The sequence below is a fragment of the Arxiozyma heterogenica genome (genome assembly GCF_036370985.1).
Source record: "Arxiozyma heterogenica strain weizmannii chromosome Unknown scaffold_30, whole genome shotgun sequence".
NCBI lineage: Eukaryota > Fungi > Ascomycota > Saccharomycetes > Saccharomycetales > Saccharomycetaceae > Arxiozyma > Arxiozyma heterogenica.
In genome coordinates, this window is record NW_027042683.1 from 140,329 (window position 1) to 154,296 (window position 13,968).

The following is a 13,968-nucleotide window of genomic DNA, read 5'->3' on the forward strand; positions in this document are numbered from 1 at the left end:
ACAAGTTAATGTTTATATAATTTCCTAAAAGGGAAAACCACCAAATGGACGGGATGTTTACTCAAAGAATTTCCCAAACTGGAAATTGAAATCTGGAAACAAAAAAAGAACAATAACCAATCCTAGTTACCTTATTATTTATATTTTTCCCACAACGTTTCTATTGTTTTTTTTTTGTAAGTAAAAACAGTAAAAATAGAAAAAATCTGAGAATTTCAATTTACTAATAAGAAAATTCCACTAGTTAAACAATGTATTCTGCCAAACAACTATTAACACTTATTTTCAATCAAAAGTAACCTGTATATATAAACAAACATTATAAAACATTTAGTAACCGTTGTAGTTAAATGAATGTACGGCGTTTAGGACTTTCAGAGATGTTTATTAAGACCACACAATAGCAAAGTTAGATAATTTGTATTATGTATATTCTTTTTACTATTACTTATGCCATTAATATTAAAAACAGTGGCATATTCCAATAAAAAAATATTATGGCACACAACTTAGTACCTACTATCAGGTATTCCTATATTTTGCAGTAGAAGAAGAAAAAAAGCACATAACAGATTGAAGTTAAACAAGCAGGCATTATGTTGAACAAATCTCAGTACATAATACACATTCGAATATATAGTAATATTGGAATGTTTTTGGTTCTCCGACCGCCAATGAGTAGTGTATCATACTAAAAAATTGGCGTTTCGAAACAACCTGAACACTCTCTTCCCTCTAGGCCATATAATTTTTCTTACACATATACACATATATTATTTGTAAGTATCTTAAGATGTGTATTTAACATTGTATACCAACCGGGATTGTGTATTCCGCAGCGGTTTATGTAAATTCTTCTGTTTATTCCGTCTAAAAAAAAAGGGGGCTGCAACTTTTTCCTTTTATTATGTGGCATCAAAATTAAAAAATAAGAAAAAGAAACAAAAAATTTTTTTAAATGGCGCAGTTCGCCTTTTCTTTTTTCTTTTTTTCAGTTTTTTTTACTTATTTATCTAATTTTAAACCTTGGATCATCTTTTACGAGATATTGAGAATTTAAAGGTGACATATTATTAAACAAACAAACAAATGAATAAGTGAATGAATGCATGAATGAATGAATGCATAGATAATTTATTAAGTATACCAAATTGCTTACGGTAGTAGTATCGTAGTTATTGAAACACCATTTTCTTTGCAAAGCCACATCCATAAAGAGAAAAAAAATAAATAGTAAGTAGTAACTATAAACTACCTTACACACTCCTTTTCGTTGTCTAATCCTTAGAACACTTTACAACTATTTTATTATTTGTTGTAATAGAATCATATCTACGTAACTTCTTTTTAACTTCAAATATTTTTTTTTTGTTTTGGTTTTTATATTTTACAGTTCCCCAGCAAACTCCCCCTGTCTCCTTTGTGATATAATTAACACAACTATACTAAATTCTGCTAACTGTACAATAATCACTAGCTAGCTTGTGCAAATATATTTACTTTTATAAAATAAAAAAAATAACAGAACATAGATTTAATTCCATTTTCTTTTTATTTAGTTATAATATAAACATATATTTAACTATCGATTTTTCAAGTTTATCGGAAATAATATCCAATAAGGTACAGGATGGTCATTAAAAAAAGTGTCTATCGACAAAACAGCCGTACAAGTAGTATTAGTAATACTACTGCAGGAAGTACTGATAATAATAACAACAATAATAACAATAGTAATAATCTCGATAACAGTAGTGGGACGGGCACCAATAATGTTAGTAAAGGCATATCGAATAGTATCCCAGAAGTTATCGATCCTGGAATTACTATCCCAATATATGAGGAAGATATAAAATCCATTGATATTGAATCTCCACAAAAAATTGGGTCTTACAGAACAAGAGCTGGAAAATTCTCCAATACATTAAGTAATTTATTACCTTCAATTAGTGCAAAGTTACATCACTCAAAGAAGAATGGATCTAAAAACGAGGATACTCCAACTAATAGCAATTCTGAATCCACTATAAATCTTCCAAATATTGTCTTAGAACAAAATACTTCAGAGAACCCTGTACCAATGAAAGATGATTCTATAAATGATTTTATATCTGGTCATCTGACTCCACCTAATGAGCCTATACAGTTTCCTGAATCAAGTAATCATATGTTAGGTGGTCCAAGGACATCAAATGATTCATTTGGTCTTTCTTTATCTAATCAATTAAATCCATCATCTATAAATAATCTAAATGGAAATGACAATATCTCCAGGACGAGGAAAAATACAGTAACTTCTCAAATTACTTCTATGTCTTCTACTACTCAAAATCAAACTATATGGACAAATGACGCAAATTCAGGTATTCACATGATTCATCCATTCCATACATCTATGATATCCAGTACAGGCAATAATCATAATAATCACAACAACAATAATAATAATTACTATGATTCTATTGTGCCCACACTCTCTGGCACAAATGTGATTGCAAATGATAATGGTTTAGGCAATACTTTATCAGTACAACCTTCCTTAAATCAAAACAAGCTATGGGTAAACAACTCTTCTACTCATAGACAAAGATCTATGTCCAATGCATCAAGCGTCTATATAGATGCTCCATTATATGGTGAACAAAACTTAAATAGAAATATAGTTGCCTCAACCAATTATATTCCGAATATAAATACCAATCACATTAACACCAATGAACCATCTGAGTCAAACCTTGATATACCATTTGTCTGCGACGATATGGATCCGCATTCTTTAAACTGGGTTTCCATGGATTTAAATGTACCATCAATAAACCAAATAACAAATTTACTTCCAACCGATACTATTTCAATTTCTAACATTTTTTCATTACAAAGACAACAACCTAACTTAAGTAATGCCATTAATTTGACAAGTACATCATTAGCAACGTTATGCTCAAAGTTTGGTAAAGTTTTGTCTGCCAGAACTTTTAGTAATATCAATATTGCTTTAGTAGAGTTTGATAGTGTAGAAAGTGCAACTCGTGCAATGACTTCTTTACAAGGTAAAGAAGTCTCTGTAGTTGGAGCTCCAAGTGAAGTATACTACGCTAAAATATTACCAATGCATAATCAAGCTCAATCCTTAGGTGGGACTGAACAATTTATGCTGAATTCTAAAGATAATGGCATACAACAATCTCTTTTACAAGAACAGTTACATTGTGGTGCAGTAACGCTCCAACAAAATGGTAATGTTTCAATTCCAGTATTTAACCCATACCCCTACTACTTGCAACAACAACAGCAATATACTAACATGAATTATAGTTCATATATGCATCCCTCACATACCACTATGGAAAAAGATACTTGCCCATTCACCTTACCTCCTCCATCTTTGAAAGAAAATAGGGAAGAATTACAGGATATTATTGATACATTTGATGCCAAAAGAGACGTTAAACAAATCCATTCTTTGTTACAATCTTCTTATAATTTCCATGGAACTTCTGATACTACTAATTTTGGTCCATTGCCCGATCCATTAAGTAATAAAGATTTTGATGCGCCTACGTTAAGAGAGTTACGTAAAGCTATCGACAACAACTCCTTAAGTGACTTAGAATTAGAACAGCTAGCAATTTGCATGCTGGATGAGTTACCAGAATTGAGTTCAGACTACTTAGGAAACACCATTGTCCAAAAATTATTTGAAAGATCATCCGATATTATTAAAGATATTGTGTTAAGAAAGACTAACCTTTATTTAGCCTCGATGGGCGTTCATAAAAACGGTACATGGGCATGCCAAAAGATGATTACCATGGCAACCACACCAAGGCAAAGAATGTTTGTGATTAGAGGTATCTATAATTATTGTGTTCCTTTATTTAATGATCAATTTGGTAACTATGTGATTCAATGTGTGTTGAAATATGGATATCCATGGAATAGTATTATATTCGAGAGTATTACTGCAAATTTTTGGGTTATTGTTCAAAATAGATATGGATCCAGAGCTGTAAGAGCATGCTTAGAGGCAAACGATATCATAACTACGGAACAAACATTGGTATTAGCTTCGATAATTGTGATATACGCCAAATATCTAGCCACAAATAACAACAGTACGTTGCTGTTAACATGGTTTTTAGATACATGTGATTTGCCAAATAGATATTCTATTCTTGTTTCAGAGTTATTAAATAATATAGTTGAACTTTGTTGTCATAGATTAGCTTCATTGACTATTTTAAAGATATTAAATTATAGAGGTGATTCTAAAGCTAGAATGGATATTTTAGAAGCAGTGTTTGATAAACTCTCTTCTAACGAACCACCAGATACTTTAAGACAAATCTTGAATGATACAAATAATGGTCCAACTTTTATTTACAAAGTTCTATCTATTTCATTGTTAGAAGAAGATATAAAAGCACATATTATTAAACAAGTGAGAAAATTGGTTATAGATATACCAAATGCACAACAACATCGTAAATTGATGGAAGAGATTGGATTTCAGCCTGTGCAAACCACAATGGTCAATGGTCAGTTAAAGCACAAACGAAGTACATCCCATATCCATAACATCGAAACTACAAACCATATGAGAGGTGTGTCTATGTCAAGTGTGCGCAGTTCCAATTCAAGACATAATACATTGATGAGTAATTTCAGTAATAACCCGTTATCAATGCAACAATTACAACCAGTAACTTCTAATGGTGGTGTTTCTTCGAATAACACTAGCTATTATAATTACCCAGGTGGTTTCCCTTCTAACAATTATTCTGGCAACAATAATTATGCATACGTTGCAAATATTGGGAAAGATGATCTAGTTTCACAAATGGATTCACTTTATTTGGGAAATGGGACACAAGTTTCATTGCCTCAATTAAGTATAACCAATCAAAATAACAACACAAACATTTTACAACCTAGTAGTAGTTCCAATCAATACCTAGATGTTACTAGGTATAATGGTTAAGAGATATTCAATCTTTACACTGTAACAGTATTGTACTGCTGTATTATGATTGAGGACTGGCTCCTCACATTTTCTGTTTTTTTTTTTTTTTTTTTTTTTTTTCCTTTTTTCATTCTAATAACTGTAAATTTTACAATTGTCAGTCTACATAATGCAATATTTATACATAACTATGCATTTACATACATTTAATAGATAATAAAAAGAATTTTCACATTCATTTTCACTATATATATTAAAATATTAATTCTGTTAGTTAGATAGCTAGCAAATGTTCTAGAGACACCCATTCCTCCACAGCAAGACATCTTTTTTACTGTCTCTCTTCCTTTACGCAATTGTACAACTGTAATTGCTGTATATATTCCACTTCTTTTATTGTTTCGTAAGATATGACCGTAAGGAAACTGTATTTTTGAAGTTTGAATCATTCCACATTTGTCAATTTTTCTTTTTTTTGTAAAAAAGTCAAACGGTTTATTATTATGCAATATTGTAAGAGTGGTAAAGTAAGGCGGATCTAGAAGATCGAAATTAGGACAAAAATGAGTCTGTAGTTGAAGGAAGTCGCTTGTTAATTTTCTATATGTGTTTTCGATTTATCCTCACTAAATCAATTTGTCGTCTTAATATTCTGGTCTATTAAATCATTCTAAAGGTAAAGAAAGAAGAAAATAGGAAACAGATTAAGATATTATAGTCAAATTATCCTAATTGAAGTTACAGAAGATCAGCTAGTTAACCTTAGAAACAATTTTTTTTTTTTAATTTTTGTTCTTTGATAGGTTGTTGAACCCGATATTTTGGCCGTAGTAATTAAATATTTTCAATCTTTTTGTATTCATAAAAACTCAAACATACATAAAGATAAGAAAGTAACGCAATTTGAGATTTTTGTAGTATATTTGTTACCTAATTTCATACTTTCAAAATTTCCTTAAATCAGACAAAAGTAGTTTACTTCCTTTTAGAAAATTTTAAAAATTATTAATAAATGGAGTCAGATATAAATAATAATAACAACTTTCAAGGTAGCCATGTTCCGTTACATAGTCAACAGATGCTTAATAATAGACAATATATAAATATCCAAAATCGTATACCATTATTTAGCAACTCAAGAATACAACAATCACAAAATATGTCAATGCACCAATCCGAAGAGAATAGGGATGTGGACATGGTTGATGTTATAAATAATCCATCCACTATAGTCCATACCCTTAATAATGATGCAAGACATGATCACATGGAAGAGGCAAAAGAATTACTGTTACATTACAATCAACCACTAATCGATATATCTTTGTATGCACCATATCTTACAGAAAGTGACATCGAAAATATTAAATTATTTCAATCAGCATTTGATGAAAAGATAAAATTATGTTTTGAAACGATTGACAATAGAAGGAAGGAAAAGATTGAACAAATTGAACAACATCAAATGATGTTAATGTCAATGGGATATATAAATAATCCAGATCTGATTCATCGCATTAACATTTTACAGAAGATTAGTTTGAGAGCAATGGAGACAGAGACAGTAGCTTTACAAAAGTTGAGAGTGAAAATTGCAGACATTGTAAATGACTTTAAAGGACATCTTGAGGTTTATATAAGAGCAAGAAGAGAAAATCACCAGATAGAAAACTTTCCTCTTCAACATCAGTCCTATTTGAATCGCCTTGATATGAATGAATTTGTTATGCCTTTTGAGAATACAGAACCTCAATTAATGCCTACGAATGTTTATCAGTCAAAAACAACAACAAATGATGATCAAGTTTTACAACAGTTGTTTTTAAGAAAATCTAACAATTCTACATTTCCCCTGCATAAACTTCCCTCTGAAATTCTTCATTTAGTTCTGGACAAGTTAACCTCAAAATCTGAGATTGTGAATTTACTAACTGTATGCAAGTTATGGGCATTAATAATTGTTAAAATACTTTATTATAGGCCGCATATTAATAAAAAAAGTCAGTTAGATCTGTTTTTAAGAACCATGAAATTGGATTCCAAAGATACAATGTTTAACTACCGTTTAATGATTAAAAGATTGAATTTTTCATTTGTTGGAGATTATTTATATGATGACTATTTATACTATTTTGTTGGGTGTTTCAATTTAGAACGTTTAACTTTGGTATTCTGTAAGCATATAACAAGTAGACCGGTAGCTGCTGTCCTTACAGGTTGCAAATATTTACAGAGTGTAGATATTACAGGTATCAAGGAAATTTATGATGATGTATTTTTAACATTAGCTGATAGTTGTAAGAGAGTTCAAGGCTTTTATGTACCGTCAGCTGGTAACATTAGTTTTTATGCGTTACAGATGTTCACTTCAAGTGTCCCTATGTTAAAAAGAGTTAAAATCACATCCAATACTTTGATGGATGATAAGTTATTAGAGATTATGGCAGATAAATGTCCAATATTGGTAGAAGTCGATATAACTAATAGTGTAAATGTTACAGACAAGGGTTTAATTAAATTATTTCTTAAATTAAATCAGCTAAGAGAGTTCAGAATTACACATAATTCAAAGATTACTGATAGAGTGTTTTTAGAACTTGTGAAGAAACTTCAGCAGCTTCCTGCATTAAGATTAGTAGATTTTTCAAGCTGTGAGAATATAACTGACAGGACCATTGAGAAATTAGTAGATTTATCACCTAAATTAAGGAACATATTCTTAGGGAAATGCAGTAGAGTAACAGATGCATCACTATTCAATCTAGCAAGGCTGGGCAAAAACTTACAAACCGTTCATTTTGGCCATTGCTTCAATATCACAGACCAAGGTGTACGAGTTCTAGTTCAATCCTGTCCTAGAATTCAATATGTTGATTTTGCATGTTGTACAAATCTTACAAATCGTACCTTATATGAACTTGCTGATTTAGTAAAATTAAAGAGAATTGGATTAGTTAAATGTTCTCAGATGACTGATGAAGGGTTGCTAAATATGATATCGTTGCGTGGAAGAAATGATGGCTTGGAAAGAGTACATTTATCATATTGTTCAAACTTGACTATCTATCCAATTTATGAATTATTGATGGCGTGTCCGAAATTATCCCATTTATCTTTGACGGCAGTTCCATCCTTTTTAAGGCCAGATATCACAGCATTTTGCAGACCTGCTCCACATGATTTTAGTGAGAACCAAAGGCAAATATTTTGTGTATTCTCTGGTAAAGGTGTTCATAAGCTTCGTCATTATTTAATGAGCCTTACCACACCCACTAATGGCCCTCAAACAGACATTGATGAAATATTAGCAAAATATATAGTAGCAAACAATATTATTCAACAGAATGAAAATTTAGAAACAGCTATAAATAGGGTCATCCATAACTTGAATCAAGATTCAGCAGCTATTTTGGCTGCAACGGGAATAAATCAGGGAAGTGAGATTTCAAATGATTTTACATTTCAGAATATCGACTTTGAAAGATTAGATGATATTTTCAATGCATTTAACGACCAATTTTTTAATTCATATTCAATTATACCTGAACATATAGAACATCTACAATCAAAAATAGATAGGAGGTTTATAGAAGATCCTTTTAATGAATCGTTTGAAGAGAGGGAACCTGTAGTTGTGCCACATGGAAGTAGAGAGATTAACAGTGAAATGTATCATATTGTAAGAAAATTCCATGAAATAGATGAAAGAATTGATGATTTTGAAGTTAATGTAGCAAGTCTTGCTAGGGTACAGTTTCAGTTTACTGGATTCTTGTTGCATGAAATGACGCAACTTTATTTACAAATGATAGAACTTAATCGACAATTAAGCGAAGTGCAAAATAGAGTCAAGATCTCAAATAATGAAAAGGATATAAAAGGTCTTTTCGTTTGGAGAATGATGTTCCATAATAAATTTTCAAAACTACTCCAAAAGTATAAAATATCGACTGTAGTTTTACGCATTTATTTAAAAGATAGTATTACATTTTTAACAAGACAAAGAGAGTGGGCAATCGAGATGGAGAATATGAATTTTGTGAATGCATCAAACAATAATAATGTCACAGAAAATAATAATGTCACAGATGACATTAGACAGTCCCCTCTTCTTAGACAGTTAGTTGGTAGAGCATCACTAACACCAGATCAGATTAGGTTGATACAACGTTCTATATTAAATCCATCAAATCTTAGAGGTGGTGCTACAACTAATCAAATAAGAGGTATTCAAGAAAATGTAAATGAATCTCAGACAGATGAGAGATCCGGGACACCTGTTGATTGATTATTTAGAAATTCATAATGTGACAAGGATTGATGTTAGAAATCAAATGGCATGTATATTCGTTGACATAGGCTAGATTGTTATATATAAAAAAAAGTTCTTGATTGATATTTTTAGCATTTTGAAGTGTAATTTCTTAAGGAGTGTTTTTGTGCAGCACATTCTTTGTTGAAATTTAATGTGCTTAAAATATGCAAAGTGACTAGAGAAAAATTTTTAGTTAGATCAAAAAAAAAAAAAAAAAAAAAAAAAAAAACAGAATATTAAAAAGCTAAGAAGTAAAATATCGAATTTTAAAAATTATATATGCTTTTTATATAGTAACATTTAATAGTAGTCAAGTTTATTGGTCAATATTAAGAATATAATCTAAATAATTGAGGAAGTAAAATGTTCATTTAGGTAAATCTCTATATCAATTATCGTAGTTTTCTAAAAAATGAACTAGTGATTGTAATGTATTCAAATCATGTTCATTGCTTGTATTCAAGCCATCTATAGTGCTCACCGTCTGCAAATATTCCCTATCCAATAATTCTAGTTTTCTATTTATATGATACTTGTAATTCTTAGTTAGTTGATCAACAGTAAAAGAAAGCCATTCAGGGAAAGTCATTTTAAGCTCGTCCTTGGAAAGTTTACTAATGAAAAAATTGAGAATACCTTCTGTATCATTTGAAAGTGTCGCACTATTAACTTCAATAAGTTTTAACAAGTATTGATACTTAAGATCATTCAATTCAAAACTTGAGTCAGAGTTTTCAACCAATTTGGAAAAAGAGAACGGTTCATCTGTATTATCATTAGGGGCTAATATTGTGTTTGTGTAGGAAGTTTCAATTTGTTTATTTACATTACAGTTAATCTCTGAGTTTGTGGTAAGTGGAGATATCATTTTATCTTCGGATTTAATATTAACATGAGGAGTACGGTTATCATTTGGTATAGTTGTTATATTTGTTTCATCTGTCTCAGGCATGCCTAAGCCGTCGATAAGACAACTCTTTCTCCTGTGGTAGTAAAGAAGAAGATGTTATATTTTTCTCCGGTGAAGGAATATAATGATCTAGTTCTTCTGTAATGGAAGAGCTAGATGTTAAAAAATCATTATTCGTCTGTATCTCAACTAGATTTTCCTTCATATTATTTTTGTTTATCATTGTATTTGGAATTTTTGTCGCCAAACTGGCCCCTGATAAAATTCTTCCAACCGGGTTGTTATTATCATGTTTTGGCTTATTCTCTTTTTCATCTTCTATACGAGAAACACTAGACTTCTTTCTCTTTTTAGTAGTAGACAGTTGTTGATCGACTAAATCTTTTCTTAATCGTTTAGAAGAAGTTTCATTGACTGTTTTCTTCACTGTCAATACTTTTTCAACGCTCAACTGTGCCTCAGAGGCTTTAGAATCATTGTTTGATTTATTCTCATTATTGAGTTTTGCAGATACATGATGTGTGTCCAAATTGTTTTCTTGTTGGATGACAAATCTTTTATTCTCTTCCGTTAATATATTCTCCGAGTCAATTTTATTATTTCCATCATTTGAATTCGTCTGTAATAACATTGTAGTATTATCATTGTGTATTTTTTTTGATATCATTTGATCTTTTTCTTCTCGGTTGGTAGATTCAGTATATTGCTCCTTTTCATCATCAATTAACAGTGTATTTTGTTGCTCCAGATTATGAATAATGGATGAGGGAGCAGAAGAATGAATATTCTTTTCAATACCGGGCACTTCTGAACTAGTAGAAGAACTTTTGTTATCGTCCATTTCATCGGGGCCCATGGGTGATCGTAAGTTGGTGCTATTGTTAGCTATCTCGCTCTTTGTTCCAGCTGTCTCAGGACATTGTAAATATTGTTTGTCTACTATAAGTTTTTCCTTATATATGGGACTCTCTAATTTTTTCAAAGGCGATAACTGAAACAAATGAGATCCATTATTACTAAAACTAAAATCATCGGCACTATCGTCTAAAATCTTGTTAGTTCTAGTGATTTCTTTCTTTCTATTAACATGGTCTGTAAAATTCAAAATCAAATCTTTATTCTTTGACAAATTTACTGATTTTTCTGAAGATACATCATCATTAAAAGTTGTATCCGTATTTGATACTATTCTTTGTGGTAATTTCCCTAACAGTTTCTTTCTTTTTTTTATATTAGTCTTGCTTAGATTGGTTGTTTCCTTTGTCTGATCCTGTAAAATCTGTGTCTTATCATTTAAGTTATTATTATTATCATTCCTATCATCCTTGGGAGAAGTGATGAGTGTAGGCTGTTGTTTAATCTTGTGATATATTCTTTCTTCCTTTTCATCACTTGTGTCCATATCATTCTCGTATGTTGGATCGCTTTCTTCTATGGGCTGTGATTTGTCACTCAATTCATAGTTATCTCCTGTTGATAATTCTTCAGAAGTAATATTACCCTCTTGTTTTGAATTTGAATCCATATTATTTTTATCTACATTTTGACTACGTTCTTCAATATTATTTGCAGACTGATCTAGATTTTTTAGCTCTTCTACTTTGTTCATCTGTTCAGGAGTAAATGTGGTTTTGTTCTGAATATCATATACATCTTCATTTTTAGACCGAGATATATCATCTTTAGTCAAGTTTTCATAAAGTAAAGAATTATGAATAATTGAATCCATAGAATCTGTTGGTTCAGTCTCATCAACGATGTTGAATTCATGTATATTTCTTAAATCTTTAAAATCTGGAAACATTTGAATTAACTTCTTAAAAAAATAACAATGACCGTTATGGCAGGCCAAAAAATGCCTTTCTATTGGTTTTAGAGTATCATTAAAGTTTAATCTGATAATAGTTTTACAATATATACAAAATACAATATCATATGAGGAAGAGGAAGAAGAAGAGGCAGAAGAAGATGGGGATGGGGATGTTGTGGGAAGATCTACTATATAATCATTATTATTAAAAGCATTGAATGAAAGATCGAAACGTATCAAACCAGCATTAATAACATCATTAATCTTATCTTTATTCCAAGTTTGATTTGAGTTCAAATCAAGAAAACTCGTCCTGAATATATTTCTTGTTATTAGATTAAAAGGATCATTGAATATTGGATCATTAGACCAATTTGACGTACCTAAACTATATTTAAAATCTTTAATTATTTTCAATCTAAGATAACTTATTGGACAATTTAAATTATCACCGCTCAAATGTTGCAATAAAACATTGGATATAGTTTCTAGTTTGTCTTTAGACTTTGATCTGCAATGTTTCAAATCGAAAGTGTGGCGATGACAATAGATACAATTGATGGCATCTTTCAGGATTAGATCGCTATTTTCTTGTTCGATTGGATCAAAATAAAATCCCATTTGTGCTAACCAATCCGAAGGTATCACGGTATATCTCCATTTGTAGTTTTTTTGACTAATCTTTTTGGACTTTCGAAACAAATCTAATCTTTGTTTGTAATTTGGAATCGTCATAAGGTAGTTTCAAAGATATTTAACGTCTAAGCACACAAAATAAAATAAAAAAAAAATTAAAAGGGAAGAAGAAACCAAAAAGAAAAAGAGATGTGATATTAGTTTGAGTAGTAAGTATTTGTTAATAAATTAGGTGCACCGTTCTTTAGCTAGATTAGTAGTTCCTATATAATTATAAAGCTTAAGGCCTCAGATTTGGGTAAGGTGTATGTATATAACTGACATAAGTTGTCTAAAAAGATTTAAGTTTGAAAATTGAAAAGAAAAATATTTCGAGGTTTAATTTTCATTTTTTTTACTTATTTTTTGTCCTTCAAATCATAAGCGCAACCCTCAAGCCACAGAAAGAAGACTTTGCAACACACACTCCTATATAAGCAAAGAAACTAATACTTAGATAACTGATGTTCACTTGTCTACACAAAATTCCATTGCAAGCAGAATACTATAAGAGTTTTTAAAAGGTATGAAAAGATAGCCAATTTCAGAATATTTACACCGTACGGCTAATTTTTGCAGCACTATATAGTTTTTTCCCGTAACAACCATACGACTAACATATTATTGGTATTATTCTAAAAATGTTATTAAGAAATAAGAGGAAGTTATTGAGCGTACTATTGACAATTGTATTATTTGTAGGAGTTTACTTTGTTAGTAGAGAAGTTAAATTGCAATATATATCTAAAAATATAATACGAGGACCTGATCAGGAATCGTCTACCATTCAACAACTAAGTAATTTATTAAAAACAGGTAATAATGATGATAACTATAATACAGGAGATCAAAACAGAATTGCTTATTATGAAGATAAAGAAGGAGCCTCAGGAAAGAATTGGGAAAGTATTATGCCAAGTATGACGGATCCAGATGCAAAGAAGGAATTGGGACGTGCCTCATGGAAATACTTTCATACATTATTAGCTAGATTTCCAGAGAATCCAACTGAAGAGGAAAGACAAAAATTGGAAGATTTTGTTCAATTGTACGCAGAATTATATCCATGCGGCGAATGTTCATATCACTTCCAAAAAATATTAAAGAAGCATCCTGTTCAAACCTCAAGTAGAACTAATGCCGCTATGTGGGGGTGTCATATACACAATATTGTTAATAAACATTTAAAGAAGGATATATATGATTGTTCCACAATATTGGAAGATTATGATTGTGGATGTGAATAGGAAGGAATATATTTATATTACTGAATAAGATTACATCTAAAAATGAAC

General features: G+C 30.6%; 5 protein-coding genes across 5 annotated transcripts; 3 read left to right on the top strand and 2 right to left on the bottom strand.

Annotated features, from left to right (window-relative positions):
- Positions 1 to 1,630: 1,630 nt before the first annotated feature.
- On the top strand, positions 1,631 to 4,981 carry JSN1 (Jsn1p; the record flags this gene model as incomplete). Its single annotated transcript, XM_064860162.1, has 1 exon — positions 1,631 to 4,981. The coding sequence occupies one exon, from the start codon at positions 1,631 to 1,633 to the stop codon at positions 4,979 to 4,981; it is 3,351 nt and encodes a 1,116-aa protein (XP_064712823.1).
- Positions 4,982 to 5,975: 994 nt separating this feature from the next.
- GRR1 (SCF ubiquitin ligase complex subunit GRR1) lies at positions 5,976 to 9,251 on the top strand (the record flags this gene model as incomplete). The annotated part of the gene is made up of 1 exon (XM_064860163.1): positions 5,976 to 9,251. The coding sequence occupies one exon, from the start codon at positions 5,976 to 5,978 to the stop codon at positions 9,249 to 9,251; it is 3,276 nt and encodes a 1,091-aa protein (XP_064712824.1).
- A 415-nt stretch (positions 9,252 to 9,666) lies between these two features.
- Positions 9,667 to 10,146, bottom strand: PWA37_003642 (uncharacterized protein; the record flags this gene model as incomplete). Its single annotated transcript, XM_064860164.1, has 1 exon — positions 9,667 to 10,146. The coding sequence occupies one exon, from the start codon at positions 10,144 to 10,146 to the stop codon at positions 9,667 to 9,669; it is 480 nt and encodes a 159-aa protein (XP_064712825.1).
- A 76-nt stretch (positions 10,147 to 10,222) lies between these two features.
- Positions 10,223 to 12,733, bottom strand: PWA37_003643 (uncharacterized protein; the record flags this gene model as incomplete). The annotated part of the gene is made up of 1 exon (XM_064860165.1): positions 10,223 to 12,733. One exon carries the CDS (start codon positions 12,731 to 12,733, stop codon positions 10,223 to 10,225), a length of 2,511 nt encoding a protein of 836 aa, XP_064712826.1.
- A 581-nt stretch (positions 12,734 to 13,314) lies between these two features.
- PWA37_003644 (uncharacterized protein) lies at positions 13,315 to 13,920 on the top strand (the record flags this gene model as incomplete). Its single annotated transcript, XM_064860166.1, has 1 exon — positions 13,315 to 13,920. One exon carries the CDS (start codon positions 13,315 to 13,317, stop codon positions 13,918 to 13,920), a length of 606 nt encoding a protein of 201 aa, XP_064712827.1.
- Positions 13,921 to 13,968: the final 48 nt, after the last annotated feature.